The 20,995-nt window shown below is 42.0% G+C and overlaps 1 protein-coding gene across 4 annotated transcripts in view; it reads left to right on the top strand.

The window, feature by feature from the left end:
- UTRN (utrophin) overlaps positions 1 to 20,995 on the top strand; it is a 1,374,288-nt gene that overhangs the window by 613,460 nt on the left and 739,833 nt on the right. For all 4 annotated transcript variants that reach the window (XM_069235249.1, XM_069235248.1, XM_069235247.1 and 1 more), the window contains exon 51: positions 18,196 to 18,401. In XM_069235249.1, coding sequence (XP_069091350.1) covers positions 18,196 to 18,401 — 206 coding nt within the window. The remainder of the gene's footprint in view (positions 1 to 18,195; positions 18,402 to 20,995) is intronic.

Genomic DNA, 20,995 nt, shown 5'->3' with positions numbered 1-20,995 from the left:
GTTTACATAAGTGCCACCACAAGCCTGCCTCCTTATCAATCGTTTGGGAACATACCTGCATTATGGGGCCTACAAGATCTGTATAAATATATCTCACACAGACAAGCTTATCAGAGGGATTTCTTCCAGATGCCATCTACGTCATCTATGCTGCATGTCACCTCGCTGCAGAAATCAGCCTTTGTGTCACCATGGAGTCTGACCTAGAGATCTTATTCCAAGGTTACAAGGGTTGGTGATGCTTACCATGGACATGATACTGGCAGATTAGTTTTATCATGCCTAGTTCTCATTTGGGTAGGGGTTAGGTTCTCTTGCTAAGGATTATACACTTCTTGACACTTCATGTTTATTGCAAGATGGTGGGGGACTTTGTATTCATGACTCATCTTCAAAATTATTTTATTGTTTGTTATCCTAATCATTGCAGCTCGTGCATTTTACCGTAGATTGCAGACTCTTCAATAAACCTATTGAAAACTTTCCTGCATCTCCTACATTGCCTGTAGGTGAATGAGACTTATAGTTAATGTGAGAAAAGGGTAACTTCCTTCCACCTCGACTCTCCTGAGATGACGCAGTCTAGAGTCCATGCGTAAGGCTGGCAGAAATCACCTTTCATTGTTTGGGTTTTTGGTGAGGTACTGCTTGTGAGCCAGGAGGGTTTGGTCGACAGTTGCGACTTGTTGTAGGATTGGCTTAGTTGCCTACAAACAAAAGTGCTGTCATCCCTAAACCAGCAGTCTTGCCTAGGAGCAAGAGTCCAACTACGACGTGGCACCACCAACTATGGTGTTTTGGCATTAGATTACAGTTATCCTGAGTATCTCAGTCTCACACACAGCAGGTACCCTAAGTACCAATATATGGAGACGTCTGTGGTCGTGGGGATAATTCTGCTCAGCTGAACAAAGAGCCCCTAACTAGGCTGTAGGTTGTTCAAGCTTGAACTCTTAGAAGGACTTCTTCCCATTTGGGGTTCCATCTCTGCATCCATTATTCAACATGGCTAATGCCATAGACATTCCGGAAAATGTCCGACACACATTAACACAACATATAGTAGTCCTTGGCTTAACAGTTGAGGGTGAGGATGTCACATTTACAGTGGAAGGTCGTGAAACCTAGCAAAGAGAAACATTCTATTTCTGGGTTACCTTACCCGAGGAAGATGACAACATATACATTTCACATATTCAAAATAGCAACGGTACCTCAGCGCTATCGAACATATCAGTATCGATATATACCCCTTTCCTATCAACAACATGAAAATTGGTTCAGTGGTGCCCTACAACATGTAATACAACCCGTGAGATTAGATACCTTAATTAATGATGGACCGACGTAGCCCATGTTTGCCACATACACATCACATCCTGGTGTACAGGCACTGCAAATAGCTGATGTGCGCACATTTTATAATGAGCTACTACAACTTCACTGGCGATTAGTACAATTCGCTATGTGGACCTTAAACAACGCCCCAGCACGGGCGGCACCAGCTGGTCACCAATTGGCCGTTAATGGATTATTCCACAAATTATACATTCTATCATGGGCAAAGCGCCCACAGAACGTGAGAAGATTCCATTCTGGATAGCACAAAAGAACTAACCAGCTGGAAGTAGTGTTTCCCTATACGCGAGCCCAATATAATCATAGAAGTCTCACAATGTGCTTTCCATTCGTAATGGTTCCCTCAGTGGACGACTGCACCAGATGGGGTACAGTTTTCTCTGCAGTATACAATACCACACATGGTACCCCGAAACTTGCCAATTTACTGGAAGTGTTAAAACAAATTCAAAATGAGCACGGGCTGCTCCAGCCCTAGATTTGGGGGTCAAATTGATGCGCAACTTTGACAAAGTCTCCTCAATAATACTCAGTAACATTAAAGGGGAAGCCGGAGCAATGGCTATATGCCAGCAGCTCTGGAAGATTCCGCAGTTGGACCAGGAGCGTCAACTACCCAAAATTCTTTCCGACACCTATACTACTATAGGACGGATTAGTTTGGGAGTCATCCCGAAAAAGCCTGAAATTCAGAGTACCATCCCCAAGGATGGTACTGAACAAGCACAAGAGGGTTCTAAAAAATGCTGGGATAAACAAAAACAAAATAAAGACAAAGTCAGAGAGCAGACTCTCCACAATAGAGAAAATGTAAAGGATCCTGACAGATATACTGATTCACGTTCCTCTCGTTCCTTTCAGGTCACACCGGATAGACCTAGTGAGGGAGTGGGCCAGTCAGAGCAACGTCCTGACTACGTTAAAGAGAAGAAAGACTTACAGCGGTATTCAGACAAGAAAGAAGACAAATCCCCACAACAAAAGCCACAATGTAAAAAGAAAAAGGTGGCAGCAATTTCACTTAAACATGCCAGCAAACTTGAGAACATTGCTGAAGAACAAGACGTGGGCAGTGTCCCTGCTGGAGAGCGCAGCAGAAGTCACAATATGTCGCCAGAGTCTGATAGATGATCTGAATGCGACAGCAACTAACGACTTTCTTGCAGTCGATATTGAAGATGGGCGCATTCTCCCACCCGACAGGGATTATGATTTAAATATCCAAATTGAGGGAGACCTAGTGCGCTCCATTAGTGTTATATTTTGGGATTAACTTAATTGTCTTAATTTATTGGCAGAAGGAGACAGGCCATCTGAACACGTCTGTAAGCTCCCACATGGGAAAAATGTCATCTTGCCTTCTTTCTCATATCTTGTTCCGGAAGTGGTAAAAGAAGCATACGCTGTCGACTCGGCTTTAATGCAGGCACTTGTGCTATACTGCAACCACATAGGGTGGGATAGAGATTTCCCCTACCATGTAATACCTATCAAGTCTACACCCCAGTCTCAGCCCCAATATTCTCTTAAATATGAGGCTAAAGCTCCACTGAGAGAGATCCTCACTCAGCTTGAGGAACAGGGAGTAATAGAGCCCTGTGTCTCTGCAATTAATAACCTGTTATTCCCTGTTCCAAAATCATACCATTCATATAAAATAGACTTAGATTACAGACATCCTGTCTAGGGTTAGCAAAAATAAAGGAAATTAATGCACCGAGTATCCCCACACCAGCCAAATTCCCCAATTGGCAAACTTTCCTAAATGTCACAGAGGAAGAAATGAATGCTTGGGTTCAGGATGGTACCTATAAATCCACACTTTCAAGCCCAGCGGGTTGTTATTGTGGCAAGTAGACACAAATGGGTGTTGGGTGCACATAGTTAATCCCTCAGTGGGTTTCAGGATTACCCGGCCGGACCCTCGCTATGTCTCGGGTCAAGACTCAGGTATAGTTACGACATACAGTGTGGGTAAACTGTGCCAACAATGGTTACACACTAATACCTTAGCAACAGTTAGAAAATCAAAGTCTCCTAAGAAGGGAAATAGACTTAAAAGATTTCTTGCTAGGACCAATAAAACCACGTTCTAAACGATTCTTGTATGCCATATACAATGAAATATGGAAGCTTTCTCTAATGGAAGCGGCTGCACGTTTAAGGCAGATAGATAAGGGAAATATAGAAAAGGCTTTAGCTGTTGTCGATAATGGCATGAATACTCTGTCCAACAGACTATATACCCTTAATAACATAGGGCCTCATTACAACCCTGGCTTTCAAAGACCGCCCGGGCTGTTTTGGCGATTGTACCGCCAACAGGCTGGCGGTACAATCTTGCGGATTAGGACCATGGCAGAAGTGCCGCGGTCGCACCGCTGGGACCGGTGGTTTACCGCCATGGTTGTCCCGGCGGTTTTAATCCCTGCCCAGGGGATTAAGAGTCCCCATCCCGCCAGCCTGTCCATGGCGGTAGAGCCCGCCATGGAAAGGCTGGTGGGAAGGGGAGTTGCGGGGCCCCTGGGGGCCCCTGCACTGCCCATGTACTTGACATGGGCAGTGCAGGGGCCCCCAGGCACAGCCCCACACTGCTTTTCACTGTGACAGTGAAAAGCCCGACAGGTGCAGCTGCATGCGTCGCACGACCGCAACACCGCAGGCTCCATTAAGAGCCGGCTCCCATGTTGCGGCCGACATTCCTGCCGGCCCAGCGGGGATGTCAAAATGGGGGTGGCGGGAATGCGGCCGCATTGGTGGCCGATCAGCGGTGCAACCTGGGCGGGCTGTGGAGGTAATGAGGGCCATAGTGGCTTCTGCAATTGATATCATACAGAATGACATGTCCCTTTTACAACTTTGGCAGAGTCAGTTGCACTCCATCATGCAGTTGGGTTGGACATTTCAGATTCTGAAAAATGGCCATGTCTGATGGAAATACATCAACAGTGGTTACTTGTTTGCTACTTTTAATTTGTCTAGGGAACAAAAGATAATGGCTAAAAACGAAGTGAGTTACACCATGCTCAACATAGAAAAGTTCAAAACATTGCCTTTCACAGTAGCAGAAAGTCCTTCAACAGTATGGCTCGTACATGATGTTATAAATCTGCCAATTTCCACCTTTCGTTTTACAAAATGTTTGAAACATTTTGCTGTGGGCAGAGACGAGCGGCTAGGAGATAGCTGTGAAAGAAAAGTGGGAGTTGCCTTTCGAGTTCAGATGTCTGAACGGTGAAACAGAGGTCTTTCTGAGCGGAAGTGAATGTGAAACTACTGTTAGTCATTTAAATGATTTGCAAACGGGTGTCACTTCACAACTTTTGCAATGCGGGGGGGGTCGCAAACTTGGCATGCTTTCTGAAGGTTACTCCCGTCCCTTTGATTCATCCACCATTTCATATACTTTCGAATGGAAGTTATGTGGTCCTGAGTGATCAGAGCTGCTGCGGAATGAGAATAGGAATTGCCTACATAATTTAAGTCTCTCAAATTGTAACTTGTGGACATCTTCTATTCGCCCCCGCTTCCCACAAACGTGATAAGAGTTGCAGAAATGTGACCTCATATTGATACTACTAATGTAAATTACGACAGGCTGAGCAGACTAAAGGTTACTACTGTTCCAAAAACAAATGGCCTTGACATCAACCATGGAGACATATGCTCTCCAAATAACAAGATCATCAGCTGAGATACAATCCCTGTAAAATACCAGTTTTCCCAAGCACTTTGGAGTGCTGGTCTTTAGAATTTTTGACACCTCAAGCACTACTGGGATTGTACATTTCTTTAAGGCTGTTGGGTCTGGATTTGTTTCCATCTTCCAGACTGTCTTCGAAGTGATTCCATCAGCTATCTATTCACTCTTCTCAAGTGTGTTTGGTGGCTTTCCTGTGACTTTGGCACTGACTGGCAGGGTACTGCTGCTGCCATTCCTAATATGCAGTAGTTGTGCCTTCTCAGCTAAGCGGAGTGATGGAGCTACTACCACCAGCCCAGCTGTTGCGTGATCGCATGGTGCAGTTCTTTAGATCTGCATTGCTGGAGGAATTGGAGCATGATATGGGCATTGTCCTTTCGACCAGTCCTATGGTGCGAGTAACCTGTCTTTCATTGCACCTGTTGCCTCTTTGAATGTCTACCATCGGTGTGCCTTGCTGTTTTGCCAGTGCCTCCTGTGGACAAGGAACTACTGATGTTCCCGATGAGGGTTCATTCACGGTCGTGCACCATGAGACTGAGGCTGATTCGCAAGGCAACCTAAGAGCCATCTCTTGTGAAATATTTGGCTCCACCAGGCACTATGAATGATGCTGCCTTCGCGGGTGATCCTGCATTTGAGGCTTCCGCATCCTTCTGCTCCGTGGATCCATCTGCCTATCCGGTGATAAATCTGACGATGTGGAGTCATTCCTGGATGCGCTCCCATTCGGTGACTTCAGAGACATTCTTCAAAATCATGATCATTGTTAAAAAAAATTGACCTTTGGCCTTATTCAGAAGTTTTAAAATGTAATGCCAAATTGCCTTATTAATTCGATTCACATTTGGCCCACTATGCCAGTCATGGTCTACCTTTTATCTCTTTGTATATTTTTTGCCTAGTTTTTAGATAGATTTTAGCGTGGTTTTAGCCCATAGCATTTTAGCTTGGACTCGCGCACCATCTATAGCATATTAGCATTCTTGTTCCGGCAATGGGGAGGGTGTAGTGAATCCTATTTCGTTTTTATTGTGACTCAGGAGATTAGCTAAGCCCTTTGGCTCGCAGACCTGTGCCCCATCACCTAGTGACTTTTAACCTACTTAGCATGCTCAGTTTTGGTCCATTTATTTTAATATTTCTTTTAAGATGGCTGCTGTAGTTTAGAGTTAGAGCAGTGTTTTGATTTGCATTATCAGTGCCACACTGTGAAGGCATCACTATCCGCGTCATAATCAAGTGATGTATCTAGGTATTCATATCATGTCCCTTTCTCACTTATGAGTGACAGGAACATAATGTACACTTGATGGGGATTGTTTACACAATTGCTGACACAAGTCTGCCTCCTTATCAATTGTTTGGGAACTTAACTACATCAGGGTTCCTACAAGATATGCATAAATACATCTCAACCAGACAAGGTTATCAGAGGGATTCCTTACATATGGCATCTACACCACCTATGCTGCACGTCACCTCTCTGCAGAAACTTGTGTCACCATGGAGTCTGATCTAGCGACCTCATTCCTAGGTAACAAGAGTTGGGGGGCGCTTCTCATGGACATGATACTGGCAGATTAGGTTTATCATACCTAGCTCTCATTAGGTTAGGGATTGGGTTCTCTTTCTAGGGATTATACACTTCATGTTTATTGCAAGATGGTGGGGGTCTTTGTATTCACGACTCTCATCTTCACAATTATGCTTCTTTTATTGTTTGTTATCCTAATCATTGCAACTCATGCATTTTACCATAGATTGAAGTCTTTTAAGTAAACCTATTGAAAACGTTCCTGCATCTCCTTAATTGCCTGTGTGTGAATGAGACTTTTTTTTAAGGTGAGAAAAGGGTATCCTCCATTACACCACAACTCCCCTGAGATGTCGCATTCTAGAGTCCATGCGTAAGGCTGGCAGAAATCACCTTTCACTGTTTGAGGTTTTGGTGTGGGACTGCTTGTGAGCTGGGAGAGTTGGGACGACAGTTGCGACTTGTTGTAGGAATGACTCAGTTGCCTACAAACAAAAGTGCTGTCATCCCTTAACCAGCAGTCTCGCTTAGGAGCGAGTGTCCAACTAGGACACTGGCAGAGGTGTAGCTTGGTCAGTAAGGTTGGGGGAGTGTGAGCTTCATATTTCCCAACAATCATGCTAGTTAAAATACATTATGTGAGAGGAAGGGCAGGAAGGGGACTTAAGGAACCGAAGGGACGGGAGAGGAGTGCCCTTCTCCTCCTATAGTCTCTGTTTTTAAGGTGTTAAAAAATGTTTATTTTACAAAATACTGAGTTTACGTAACCCTTAAAAATAAACATTTTTTAAGACCTTAAAAACAGAGGCGAGTGTGTGTTTTTGTATGCATGTTTATATAAAAATCCTATGTGAAAACCGACAAACAGCTGTACCCTCCCTGAAGCTACGCCTCTGACGACTGGCTGATAAAGACTGCAAGCAAACTGCAGTGTTTGGCTCACACACAGGTCACCTTAGATCTCCCCTATGATCTAGGTTTCCCCATCAACATGGGCAAGTTTCACTTCTAACCTTTACAAATCCAGCCCTTCCTAGGAGCAATTCTGAACTCAGCAGGAGAGCTTATCCCAGTCCCACAGGAGTACAAACCCTTTAGCTCCTGCTGCCTCTTCTTCAGCCAAATCATCAGCTAACATTGAGAACACGTATGTCTTAAGAGCATTTTTTATTTAGTATGTTCTAATGGAACAAATGGGGTATATTATTGAAAGACCATAATAAAAACTTGCGATTTTTCAAGGCCCCAGGAATATTCTCTTCTTATATCTATTGATAAAGAGGTTTGAGGGATATATGAAGAAATATCTCAAACACCTCCTTGTTCCTTTCCCTCTTTGATATTCACACTAATGAGCAAGTTAATATGCCTTTAAAATTAATGGATGGCATTATTGAGTGATGGAGCTTTAGGCTATTCTGCTGAATTCAGTCAACCAATGGACGTTTTTAAGTCGACTCGAGAGATGTAGGGTGTTAACATTAATCAAAACAATTTCCAGTTAACAGTGTAACACATTTGACTACACAATGAGGAGCAGGAATCCAGAATAAAGTTAAGGTATGTTATTACAAGTTAACAGATTAATGTAAATCATTCTCAAAAACATGCTGTAAAGATAGAGGATTGCAACAGGATAATGAAATGTCCTGAAAAAGTTTAGGTGCATCAGCATAAGGCATACAAGAAGTTCAGTTACAGCAATACAGAAAATTAGCAGTAAGACTTGGTTTTCAAAGAACAATCTTCAATTCTCTCTCTTAAACATGAGTAATGTCTAAGGTCATCTAGTTTAGGACTTATATTAATCAAAGTTTGTAAGTCCAGGCAAAAATCTCAAAATGCCAGGGAAATTGTAGAAAAACAAAGAATATGCTCATGCATATTTGGAAGGTGTCAGCATTTCAGAAGCTCGGTCAAGAGTCTTAAAATCAGGAAGGAAGTGTTAGCCTAAGCCGCACTTAGCAAAAATGGACCGAATGAAGGGGGAAAGATAGAGGGCTGTACCTCTCAAAGCCCAAAAGAGATCTACCTAACAACCTATGTGAGCACTATTTATTATCAAAAGAATCCTTCTAAGTAATACCCCTTATTCACATCATCAAGGGCTCCATTATCTTTTCCATTCTTACATTGTAAGCTGCAAGATCTTTAATTTGTCCTATAGCAGTCCTGAGAACAATATTGTCCTTGAGCACCTACAACATTACTGATTAGGGACTGTCAGCTTTTCTCTCCATGGTCCTCCATCAATATCTTTTTCTCAAGCTCTTTGTTGCTAAGACAGTGTAACATCTATTCTCAGGCTAACATTTCATGTCAACATTCATGCAAAGAAAAAGACATGCAAGCAAAGATTGAAACAGCGTTTCATGTTGAGGGAAATTCAGGACAAGTCATGTCAAGTTTAAACGTTTAATGCAATAGTGCACTTTAAAATGTGTGTCATTGGGGTACATTTAACTTCAAATGAGAATGTCAGTACATAAGTTCAAATTAATTACATATTGTATTTAGCAAAAGCAATGCCATTTAGAATACATTAGTATAAATGCATCTAGGAACTACATTATACATTCAAATGTGAAAACACTAGTGCACACCTTTGCATAAATCTTTCTCCTTTCAAGAGTTAATACATTTCAGTTACATGAGGATGGTTTTATTATATCTCTTAAGAATACATTTCATTTAATAAGGTTAAGACACACAATATAAATGAATCTCCAGTTCTACAGTGAATGCATTTTAGTATAGGGTTTAAGTGCAACACTATACATTAGTAATGTTAGAACACACATAGGGTATATAGTACTAAGTACACATATTTATTGCGTATTTGTGACGTGTAGGGGTGGAGTTAAACGTTTGCTCATCCTGGAGAAACATAAGAAAAACACCTTTTGAAACATTGTGTTTATGTGTTGGTATTTAGACATATTTCCATCATCCCTTCTCTGCATGAGTGCATGTATTCCTTGAGCTTTTCAGATCATTATAGCTGTTTTATTCGTATGCGTCATCTTAAAAATACATGGATATATTAAGTTATATCTTGCTTTTGTAGAGTTCAGCGATGGTCTTAACTCAGGGAATTCTTTTAATCTGTTAGTAGGTACTCTAGCATTATCCTGAGTAAAGAATAGTCTCTAGGCTCGCTATGTAAAGCTGCATCTCGCCTTCAGCTGGATTCATCTCCCTCATGAAATCAGTTAATGTTAAGTAAAGAAAGATTAGCTCCCTCAATCTTTCCCATTTACCTAAAGAAGACCGTTTAGATTTCAGGCATTGCGATCTCCTGAGTGATTAGATTAGATGAAATTTGATTATATTCAATTAGATTAGGTTAGATTAGATTCAATTAGATTAAATTTAGATTAGATGAGTCCCATTATCCCATCATCGTAGGAACACATTTCTTATGTGACACACCAAATATTTCCCATCTATAATATTAAGGTTCCTTCTTCTGTCCCAATTTTCTAATCCTTTGCTTGGATCTTACACCTTCGATTGCCTGGGACATCTTGTTTGGGGTCAAGGGCAACAAGTTTTTATGTTTACTTTGTCCTTGGGACAAGTAGGCCCAACCCTCTGCAGCACAAACCCTTTAGCTGCCTGTTTACAGAGAGTGGAATTCTCTGCAGTTGAGGTAATGTGTTTCCAAAAGATAATGCTGTTCGAACTTGTATTTATGGTTCATTATGTGAAAGTCTTCATTATTAGGGTGAGTGCTGTAAATAAATGATTTAAGGTCACACTTCACTACTGACGTTGGTTCCAGTACAAAAAGAAAAAAAGTGTATACACATGTTTGAAAAGTTTAGGCTATGAGGCTAAGTATAATGCTCCCAGAATGCTCTCTGATTAGATGCAAATGAAGTGTCATTTAGTAAAATGTTTTGATGCATTCTAGTATTTCCCAAAAATATTTCTAATGGAAAATCAGTGTAACCATTTTCAACACGATTATGGGAAGCATGAAAATAAACAAACACTGACAAAGCCAACTGATCTGACATATTTTTATAAGTCCTTTAGTTTCATCAATGCGTGTCTTGTTTTGACATGGCTTTTGTAACACTTTATTGTTGTGGGAGCTACCAGGCCCTCAACATTGTAACAAACACTGGCAAAAAAAAACCAAAACGTTTTTGAACTCTAAAAGTACACGTTTCCACCAGTGGCATAACAAAGGCCCCGCAGCCGCCCTCCCGGGGGCCCCTTCAGCACAGCACCTGCCCTGAGTGAGTCTGGAGAGGGGGCTCCTCCATGTTCTTTGCAAAGGGGCACCCTCCATTTTCGTTATGTCACTGATTGCCACTGTAGTTCCTGACACTGAACAAAACTACTTTGTGTGCCAATATGCTCCTTGTGGAAGAGCAGAATGCGATCACTCACAGTAAAGCCAGCCGAAAGAGAGAGAAATAGAAGTTTAATAAAAACAAAATGCCTTTGTTAACACCAGACCTAATTAGGGACCAAGATCCACATGTAGGTAGCTTTTTGCATGTCGCAAACAGCGACTTTCGCTGTTTGCAATGTGCAAAAGCACATTGCGATGCACAATCCCAGTTTTGCGATTCGGTAACCTGGTTACCGAATCGCAAAACGGGTTTGCGACTCGCAATTAGGAAGGGGTGTTCCCTTCCTAATTGCGACTCGCAGTGCAATGTAGGATTGTTTTGCGAACGCGGGCGCAAACCAATCGCAGTTTGCACCCATTTCAAATGGGTGCTAACACTTTCGCAAAAGGGAAGGGGTCCCCATGGGACCCCTTCCCCATTGTGAATGTCACTGTAAACATTTTTTCAGAGCAGGCAGTGGTCCTGGGACCACTGCCTGCTCTGAAAAAGTGAAACAAAAACATTTCATTTTTCGTTTTTGTAATGCATCTCGTTTTCCTTTAAGGAAAACGGGCTGCATTACAAAAAAAAAAAAAAAAAACTGCTTTATTGAAAAGCAGTCACAGACATGGTGGTCTGCTGTCTCCAGCAGGCCACCAGCCCTGTGAGGGCCGCCATTCGCAAGGGGGTTGCAAATTGCGACCCACCTCATGATTATTCATGAGGTGGGCATTTGCGAAGCCCTTGCGAATCACAGATGGTGTCAGGGACACCATCCTACATTCGGATTTGCGGGTCGCAAATCTGAACCTACCTACATGTGGCCCCAAATTCTTAAAGAAAGTCACAAAAGTGCACCCATGGTATATGTCGTACCCCTATAAAATATTTGTGAACTGTATTTTAGCATGGGTAAATACGCATGTGTAGATTTGCTCATGTGAAAATCTATTGAGCATTTGCAAGTTCATTTTCCCTCCAGCCACTTTCTTCCCAACCCTGGAAGAAGTTCTAATTCTGCCATTGTCAGGAGTAAATGTCCAACCTTTCTTATTATGGGAAAATATTAGAGAGAAGCTGGTGAAAATCTTTAAAACATGCAGGTTTGCAGACTCAAAGGCATTCCAGCCCTGGAACTATTGCTTACTGCTTCCTCCAGCCCCAGTATGCAGATCTGCAGAAAGGTGGCAAAATAAGGAAATTGCTACAGTAGGGATTGAAACTGCAAGTATTCAAGCCCTACTATGGTAGTAGCCCTGGCATAATCAGAGAGGCTATTATCAGAGCTCTTACATAATGAGATTGCTGCCATAATGTGGCGCCACACTACATGGCACCAAAGGGACAAGTAGATATTTTTACAGGACAAGTAGATTTGAGAAGCAACCTGTCCCCTGGACAAGTAGATATTTTAATAAATTCCACACCCCTGAGATGGTTCTGTTCTCCACCTTTCTAAATCTTTTTTCCTTATTTAGCCCATATTTTAACCATTCCTTGAATAGTCCTATTGGTTTCAGTTATGAAAGGTTTAAGATTGTGGGTCTCTTCTAACAAATCCTCATTTGGCAGTTATGGTGGTGATTTGTCAGAAGGTAAAGAGTCATTCTTAAGTCTTTTATTTGGCCTAAAAAAATCTCCTTGCAGGGAGCCAGTAAAACAGAAGTATTAAGGTTTGGTTCAGGAATTCCAGAACCTGGCTCTTGCGGCTTAACTACTGAACTAGAAGCCTAAATTTTCAGCAAGATGGGAAAGAAAGTGAGAAATTACTCTTTTTTTTATTAACATTTTTGGAAGTTGAATTTTTTTATATGAGGATTTCTGGAAGTTGATTCTATCCTTTAGTTCTGCCAATAAAGAATAAAACGGCTTGTAGGAGTAAACAGCAGGAATGGCTGGGAAACATGAAAATCCTTATGCACAGGTGTACAAATGAGCTGAAATACACAGCATTCTGAGGTGTGAAATTTGGCATTCATTCAGTAAGAACCAAGACACATTTCATAAGACCATTCATGAATATGTGACGAAACAGAAAATATAAAGTAAGGCTGCCAAGCACACAAATATATATTTTAAAGTGGCATGCATAATTTTGGGGAGAAAATGCCATGAATAGTAGGGATTTGCTCAGTGTTTTTTACAAGATTAAGGAAATATTAAGCTTTCTGTTGTACCAGTGCTCCACAATGTTCATTTTTGTTGATCACCAATTGGTTGCCACAACAGTTCGAGCCAATAAAGAGTGAGAACCAACCTAATTAAGTACTTGTTTAGTTCCACATCCCTAAAGGATTGGAAATATACTGTGTGTGTGGGTCACGCTGCTTTGAACTACTACATTCAACTCCCTATTTTGTATAAAACACTCTTTAGATATTTTAGTACCAAAATGGCACTTGGGGTGGATCGAAGCTTTATTTAAGAGCTCCTATCTTCTGTGGCTGGAAAGCCATGCCCACTGTGCTCCATCCAAGAAAATTCTCAAAATAGGAGCTTGGGACCTGAGATTGAGTAAACTAAGTACTGCAGGATCAGCAGTCAAATTTTGGAACCTACGTATGCCACCTATCCATTCTTCTCTTACACATCCCTCAAACAATTGCTCACCTAAATTATTTCCTTAGGTATATATCATCAGTGAAATATCAAAACAAGAAATGTACATCAGACAGTAAGGACTTTTTCTGAAATAGTCAATAATAGCTCTGAAACATTGCTAGTAATCCTCCAGGATTTCCAGCAGTGGATCTGGTTTCAGAAGTATAGTGGATGCTGTGTGGTTGAACAGCCCATCGGCTTTTATGGAGATCTAAACACTATTGCAATCAACTCTTAGCTATTTACTCTGAAACATGCTGTTGCTGTTCAGTGGACACTGGAGGTGGTGGCACACTCCTCTGGTGGACTGTTGCATGATTTTGCAGCAGTGTCCCCTGGTGCGTATGCGTTGAGAAATTGTTTTGTTGCATGGTCTGCATTGACTGTGGCTTAGGTCATAAAACAAGTTCTTGATCCAGTGTTGAGGGAGTTTGATTGCTCACGGTATCAAGACTTTACCTATTCTGCAGGTTGATGGCAACGTGAATTTGGCAAACAGGTGAAATTCTACCCCCATGCCCCTCCATTTGTACTAACCTGTATGACTGTTCAGATTACACTGTTGTGGAAGCCTCAACATTGATGATGCTTTGAAATGATACCATTGAAATATGTTACACTATATAATAATTTAAGCAAATGCCTACCTCAGGCACAAGAAGGCCATATTCCTAAAAAATTGGCATCAACGGGTAAATGTGCTCCTAATTAGCCTCTAGAAGAAAAGGTGAAGGCATATTAAGTGATTCCTGAATCCCAGGATTTGCACTATTTGTAAACCAAAGCACTGGTAGTAGAAGAAACATTTTACACTTTCTGCTTCCCAGAAACTAACTTTTTTGCTTCCAATAAGAATATCATCTGCCCATTGTCTTATACTATGATGGCCAAGAATCTAAACTCACTAGGAGGCATTCTCATTTTTGTTTTCACTCATGAGCATGTGCAACTACATTTGACTGACCCACGAATGGGGCAGGCCATCTATTCTTCACATAGATTCAGTTTCTCATTCTTCCTACCGTAAACATGAGCTCTGTTCGTCAGGAACTCCTGAGACTTTCCAGGATTGAAGCCTCCATCTTTTTCCAAGCACGGTCTTCCTGTGGGCCTGGTTGTTACAATACTAGCATTTTGGAATTTTAAACATTCGGATTATCTCAAAGCCATTTTGGAATCCAGATGCAAATTGCAGAGTCTGCCTTTTGCTGACGGAAATCTAATGTTTCTTTCTTTTTTAGAGGTAAATTCATTCTCAAGTGGTGACCTTTTTCCGCTAGCTACATTGTTACTTCTTAACAATTCAAGCAATGTGTGGACCATTGCCAATTGAGTACACAGAAAGAGGGTTAAGGAGCAGATTGCTAGTTCGTTTGACATAGAGTTTGAAAAGTTTAATACATGGTGGAGTTTGTGCCAAAGCCAACCCTGGTCAGTTGTATGAGTCTAGAACTGGGTGTATGAATACTTCCTTTGAGCTCAGTGATGAGTGTCCTTTCAAATTGACTTTTATTAAAGTGTTTTTCTTGTGTCTAGCACAATTGGCAATTATATTGTTGAAATACACTTATAGTCTTTTGATATTCCCTTCTCTAAGTAACAAGAAAAGAAGGGTGGTGACCCTGGCAAATCCAAACCATATTTATAAGGTAATAGTTATTTCAGGAGAGATTTGCAGTTACACAGAGTCATCTTTGACATAACATTGTGTTAGCTCCTTGTGACTTTTCAACAAAAATATTTTAGACCTCGCCACTAACATGGAATCATCATTCGTTTTGATTGCTGTATATATAGCCTTGTGCTGTGCAAACTGGTAAACAAACCTCTTCAGTTTGGAACCAAGGTTCATTCTACCACAGCAGAAGCATCTAATGACACTTCTCTGATTCATCTCCATGATGTTAAAATCTGAGCGGTGGCCATGTGAGCTTCGGTGCATTCCGCCAAACAGGAATGTGTATAGATTGATAATAAGACTAGTAGTATTTTTTATCACGATGTTCCCTGCTCCCTATTATAAAATATGTTGCAACCCAAATGCTCCATTGTGCAAATTGTTCTCATTTACGTCGTACAAGCCAGATCTTGCATGTTTGCCGAAGGTGATCTAAAATTGTACCCTTTCAAATCTTATGCTATTCTTGGCTGGAGAGTTTTATGCTTGTGTCTTTGGAAGAAAAAGAAATAAGAATTGCAGTGAGTGTTCTTTGGGCTGTAGCAGGGCACTTAATCAAAAACATCCGCCAAGCATTGAAGAGGTTGTGGGCTTCCTTTTGTTAAGCATACTTTGTAGTTTAGTGACTGGTTTCATAGCACTTTAACAAAATGGGATCCTGCTATTATATTATCAGAAACAATTGAGAACTCTATTCTGTTCTCTGTCCGTACCTTTTTGACTGTTCTGTATTTTGCCATGAGATAAATCATGGAGGCAAACCAGGCAGTTAGAGGGAAGCACCGACACCTAACAATGTGTTGGGACAGGAAAATATTCTACCCTTAAGAGCAAAAGTGCCATGGGTAATGAGGTCTGATTAGTGGTACATGCATGAAGCACCAGGTAGAATCCTTTCTGGACTGTCCCTTTCTAGGCTTTGTCACCTTTCACCTATGGCAGCTTCATTTTTGATGCACAAAAGGCTCTAAATGCTATCTGTAGCCGTAACTGGCATCTGAGGAAGAAAGAACATTTTGATGGAAAATTCCATTCTTTGAGGATATTCTTTTGTCTGTCGCAGCTCATGCAAAATGCAGCAGCCTGACTTCAGACAATTCTGTGCTTCCCCACCACACTGGCACAGGGATGAAACTATCTTTCTCTGTTGATGCTAGCTAGCAAACCTGCCTGAAAGGCGCTTTTACAGGGGGTGCCTGAGGCAGATAGTCACCTTTGCAATTAGCGCTTCCGAATTGAATTTCAAACATTCATGCATGGATGGGCGATCACACTGCTCTCCAATTCCTTTTGCAGTCAGGGCATCAAGATGGACTAAATTGTTATTCCGCCCAGCAATAGGGCAGGCTTTGCGGCACCACAGCAAACAATCATTGGCAAAGCCAATAGGTTTGACGCTAACTGGTGCTTAAAAAGCAATAAGAATGTTTTATACCGTGTAAAACAATAGCAAAGGATTGTGTTTTGTGTATACAACGCAGCGATGTGGTACAGAGTTAAATGCATCATGACAGAGTGTACTTTTGAGATGTAAAATAGTCTCTCATCCATTCCAGTAGAAGCGGAGGTGTAAACAAAGCCAATAGTAAAGGTGATGCTAAAATACTCTTGTGGGTTTATTCAAGATATGATCGACAGTCTCTCAAGCCCATGAACGAACGTTCCTGAGGGAAAAAACGCAGTGACTGAAGGGGGCTGAACCAAAGCCGCTTAGAGTATGTCTGGAACACAGTATGTTCGGAATGGCGATGCTACACTCCCCCTACTGAATGACATCTCCCTCCCCACCCCCAAGTAAACATGCTTTCAGCTGCCTTCTGCAATACAGTACTATTTCTTACATTGCCTCACGGGTAGGCTACCAGTTGCTCTGTGGTTGACAGTTAGTCTGAAAACAGCCCAGGGCACATAGTGCCAGCACATAGTGTTTGCATAAGTGACAGAAAATGGAGGAGACAGTAAAGACCAATATTACCACATGCAATTCTTCAAACTCTTGTAAAATGAGTTTCAGAGATCATAGTCACTTGGTAGCCATTTTCTATATAAAGCAAACTGACTTTAGACTATTTTGTAAATTATATGATATACTTCTACTTGCAAACCCTCAGGACAGCTTTATAATGTTTGTGATTTAACAGATAGGTCTATTTAAACATTATATACCAGCTTAATTGTCAAAAATCTGAAGTTCACGCCCTCCAATCCTACTGACCAAACTACGCCCTTTTCTTTCCTTTTTTTTTTTTTTTTTTTTTTTTTAACATGAGCCCCGTTGCTCTCATGTGGGTGTTTGGAGGCATGCTTCATTTCTTTCCAAAAAATTCTAGTCGATTCAGACTGCATTTTGTTACCTGTTAAAGGAACATAATGCTATCTGTATAGGTATCAGTTGGAGAATACCCTACGTTTTATAGTTAGATCTGATAGAAATCGTTTGTCAGCTGAAATTGTCACGAGTGCAATAATGACAAATCAATTTTCGTCATGTTTGCTGCCTATGTAAGACAGTAGTAATCAAATCAATTTTCCTCGAGTCAATGTTGCAGAAATATTTTTGCAGATGGGGCAAAAATGGAAGAGACAGTAAAGACCAATATTAGCACATGCAGTTCTTCCAAATCGTGTAAAATGTGTTTTAGAGATCATAGTCAATTAGTTACCATTTTCACTGAATATAAAGCAAACTGACTTTAGGACATTTTTGTAATGTATGTGGTATCAAATCTTTCACTTCTGAAAAGTGATAAAATTTAATTAATCCCGTTATTGTTAAATCTTAACCAAAGTAGCGTGAAATCAGTCTATACAATTTTTATTCTGTAGCAGATACTGTTACCTCAATTCCCTATTTATTACACGTACAGCAGAAATGGTGTGAATGCATTTGCCCTTCTATCCTTGTTGAGTGCTAACTTTAAGTAAAATGGCGCTAGGCCTACAGTGTCTAACAAGTGCTTCTGTTCTGCAGTGGAGAAGGTGAAAAATCAGTGGGACAGTACTCAGCATGGCGTGGAGGTACGGCAGCAGCAACTAAACGAGATGCTCACCGACTGTGTTCAGTGGAATGAGCAGAGACGAGCAGTCGAGGCGCTCATTGGGCAATATGAGATGAAAGTGCGAAATCTTCCGCAAGCTTCATGGGAAACGCTAATTAAACAGCTGGCCGATAACAAAGTAAGACGTTTCTCCTGCCTTGCGGATCTCTGTTTCTTTAACAACACAAGTTGTCACCTTCAAGATTAATCTTTCGTATGGCCTCAAAACACTGCACTCCCAGTAAACTCTATTTATTCTAGCAGTCGAAGTATTTAACCTCTTAGGCCCTCGTTCCAAGTTCAAGGTTCAGTTCAGATCGATGGGAATTGCAGATTCTGTGATAATTGTCAAACCCTCACAGTATTCCCCAGATAGAGGACTTGATTAAATTTATCAGGGTAGGGAAAAGGCTTGGAAAAAATGCAAAACATGCTAAATTTGATGTGCTACTAACCCATTCTGCGTGTTCTGTGTACTTATGCTTCTGAAAAATCTTAATGGGGGTATTTAGCACATATGGAAACTACCTCGCCCAGAGGTTATGTCATTTACCATATATTGTATTCTATTGTGTTGTAGCATTCATATAGCCAGTGTAGGTGCTGAAGTGCTTACCCACACACATACCAAGCAACAGGCGTTTGAATATGTGGTTGGCAGGGAGTTGTTTTTATCTGATAGAGACTTCTAGCTGCAGATTCCTGATCTGTGAATTTCTCAGGCTTCAGTCTGGATCCAGAAGTATTTTTCTGAGCAGTACACCTACGTGCCATCAGGTGGCGTCAATCAGCTCCGCATGCATCGTCTGCACCAGAATGACATTGTGGTACCTATATAGGCGCCACCCACATGTGCTGATTTCAGTTATTTTCTTTCCGTGCGAGAAAAGAGCTACCCCTCAGTCATTTTTTGACTGGCCTTTTTCGATGTTTTGTCAAGAATTTTTGAGGGTTTCCTCCTGGTGTGTTAGGAGAATGTCATCTAGAAAAACAGGATTCACTCCCTGCGAAGCCTGTCATCGGCCGATGTTGGTGACAGACCCGCCTTTTGTCTGCCTGTGGTGTTTGGTTTACAACCATGACTCAGAGTTGTGCTCAGATTGCCACGCCATGCACCCGAAGGCTTTGAGGGAGCGGAGATCATGATGGCCTGGCATGCGACTGCACAAATTGAGGTCCCGATCGAAATTAAAGTGCTGGGACTGGTTGCAGCACCCAAAGTCATCATCTTCCCACTCAAAGTCCTCAGGACGATCCGGCAAGTCGAGGCACACGAAGAAGAGCAAGAAGTCAAAGTGGTCATTGACTTCGCCTTGTCCGTCGGCCTGGTTCTCAATAGTCTGCGCCTGGGCCGACTCAGTGCCTCCCTGACTTTCTGGGAACCAGAGCGACCACCACCCAAAACAGGGAGTTTTATGAGGCCATGCACCTCATTTTTGGCTGGCCCGACCCCACTAACAGAGGCGTTTTTGGACCTCACAGGGTCGACGCGGGCCCCATCTGGTTCCATGCGGGCAGCTCCGGCTCCTGTGGGCCCTCGGGGATCCATTCCTGCATCTGGACTGGCACTGGCCGTACCATCTCGACATTCCCCAGTGCGGGTCCTGATGCAGATGCTGCTGGCGGCGCCATCCCCATTGTAATTCCCCAAATCCGATGCGGGTAGAAACTGCTTCCTAGATCAGAGCCTTAGCTCTATTCCCTTGGGCTAGGCCTCTGGGAGGAACGGATGGGATTGCTGGATCCCGCAGAATACCAGCCCTGTGAAGAAGATACAAATATAAACTGGTGTGAGGAATTGGGTGATGCCAGTGGACTGGAAACTTCTCCAGATACTGGCATGCTTTCTCGCACTACCGTGGCTACAGAGGAGGGAGCTTTATACGCAATGGTGGTGCAGAGGGTGGCTGAGGTTCTTGAAAAGTAACTGACCTCAGCGCACCTGGGTGGCCCCTATGTAGTTATTGTGACGTCATTCCAGTGCGGATGATGCCAGCGATGCACTCTGAGCTGATCAATGCCACTTGACGACGCTCAGAGTTATTGCTCACAAAAATCTTCCGGATCCAGTCTGATGCCTAGTAAATTAACAGGTAAGGACTCTGCAACAAGGTATGGTCTCTACCAGATACGGTGTTACCAAAGGTAAGTAACTTGTTCGTTTTGAGCCTAAATATAAATGTTTTCATGTCATGGTAGATGACCTCGGGGTTAGCAGTGAGGTTGATAAGGGTATGTGGGATATAGACACACAAATTAAAATTATAATATTAAGGTATAACTATCTTAGCCACAGAGGAAATGTGATATTATATATTGTGCACCCCCCCATCAAAAAGAGGGTGAGGGATAATCAGAGTAGTCCCCATAGTCCATATGACAACATGTACCAGACAGAGATGCTGTTAGATGAATAAAAGGCTACTAACAGGGCAAAAATTGGAATTGCTGACATAAACAGTAGCCATGCACCATTTTATTTAATTTTAACAGTAGGGGCAGTGCCTGCTGACAAATAAAAACACTCTATGAAGGAGGAAGGAAAGTGGTAGCGCAATCAAGGCTTTCAACCTGAGCAGAAACCACTTAAACTTGAAAATTCCTAGATTCAACCTACTGCTACTTGACCAAAGAAAGACAATCCCCTCTCAAGCTCTCAAAGGCTGTCAAAAGTGAACGGGCACCTGTTAGGTGAGACTTTGTCAAGTCATGGCTCAGGCTCCAGTCAGACTG

This window comes from Pleurodeles waltl, chromosome 5 (genome assembly GCF_031143425.1).
Source record: "Pleurodeles waltl isolate 20211129_DDA chromosome 5, aPleWal1.hap1.20221129, whole genome shotgun sequence".
In the NCBI taxonomy this organism is placed as follows: Eukaryota; Metazoa; Chordata; class Amphibia; order Caudata; family Salamandridae; genus Pleurodeles; species Pleurodeles waltl.
This window is presented reverse-complemented; position numbering and strand designations above follow the sequence as displayed.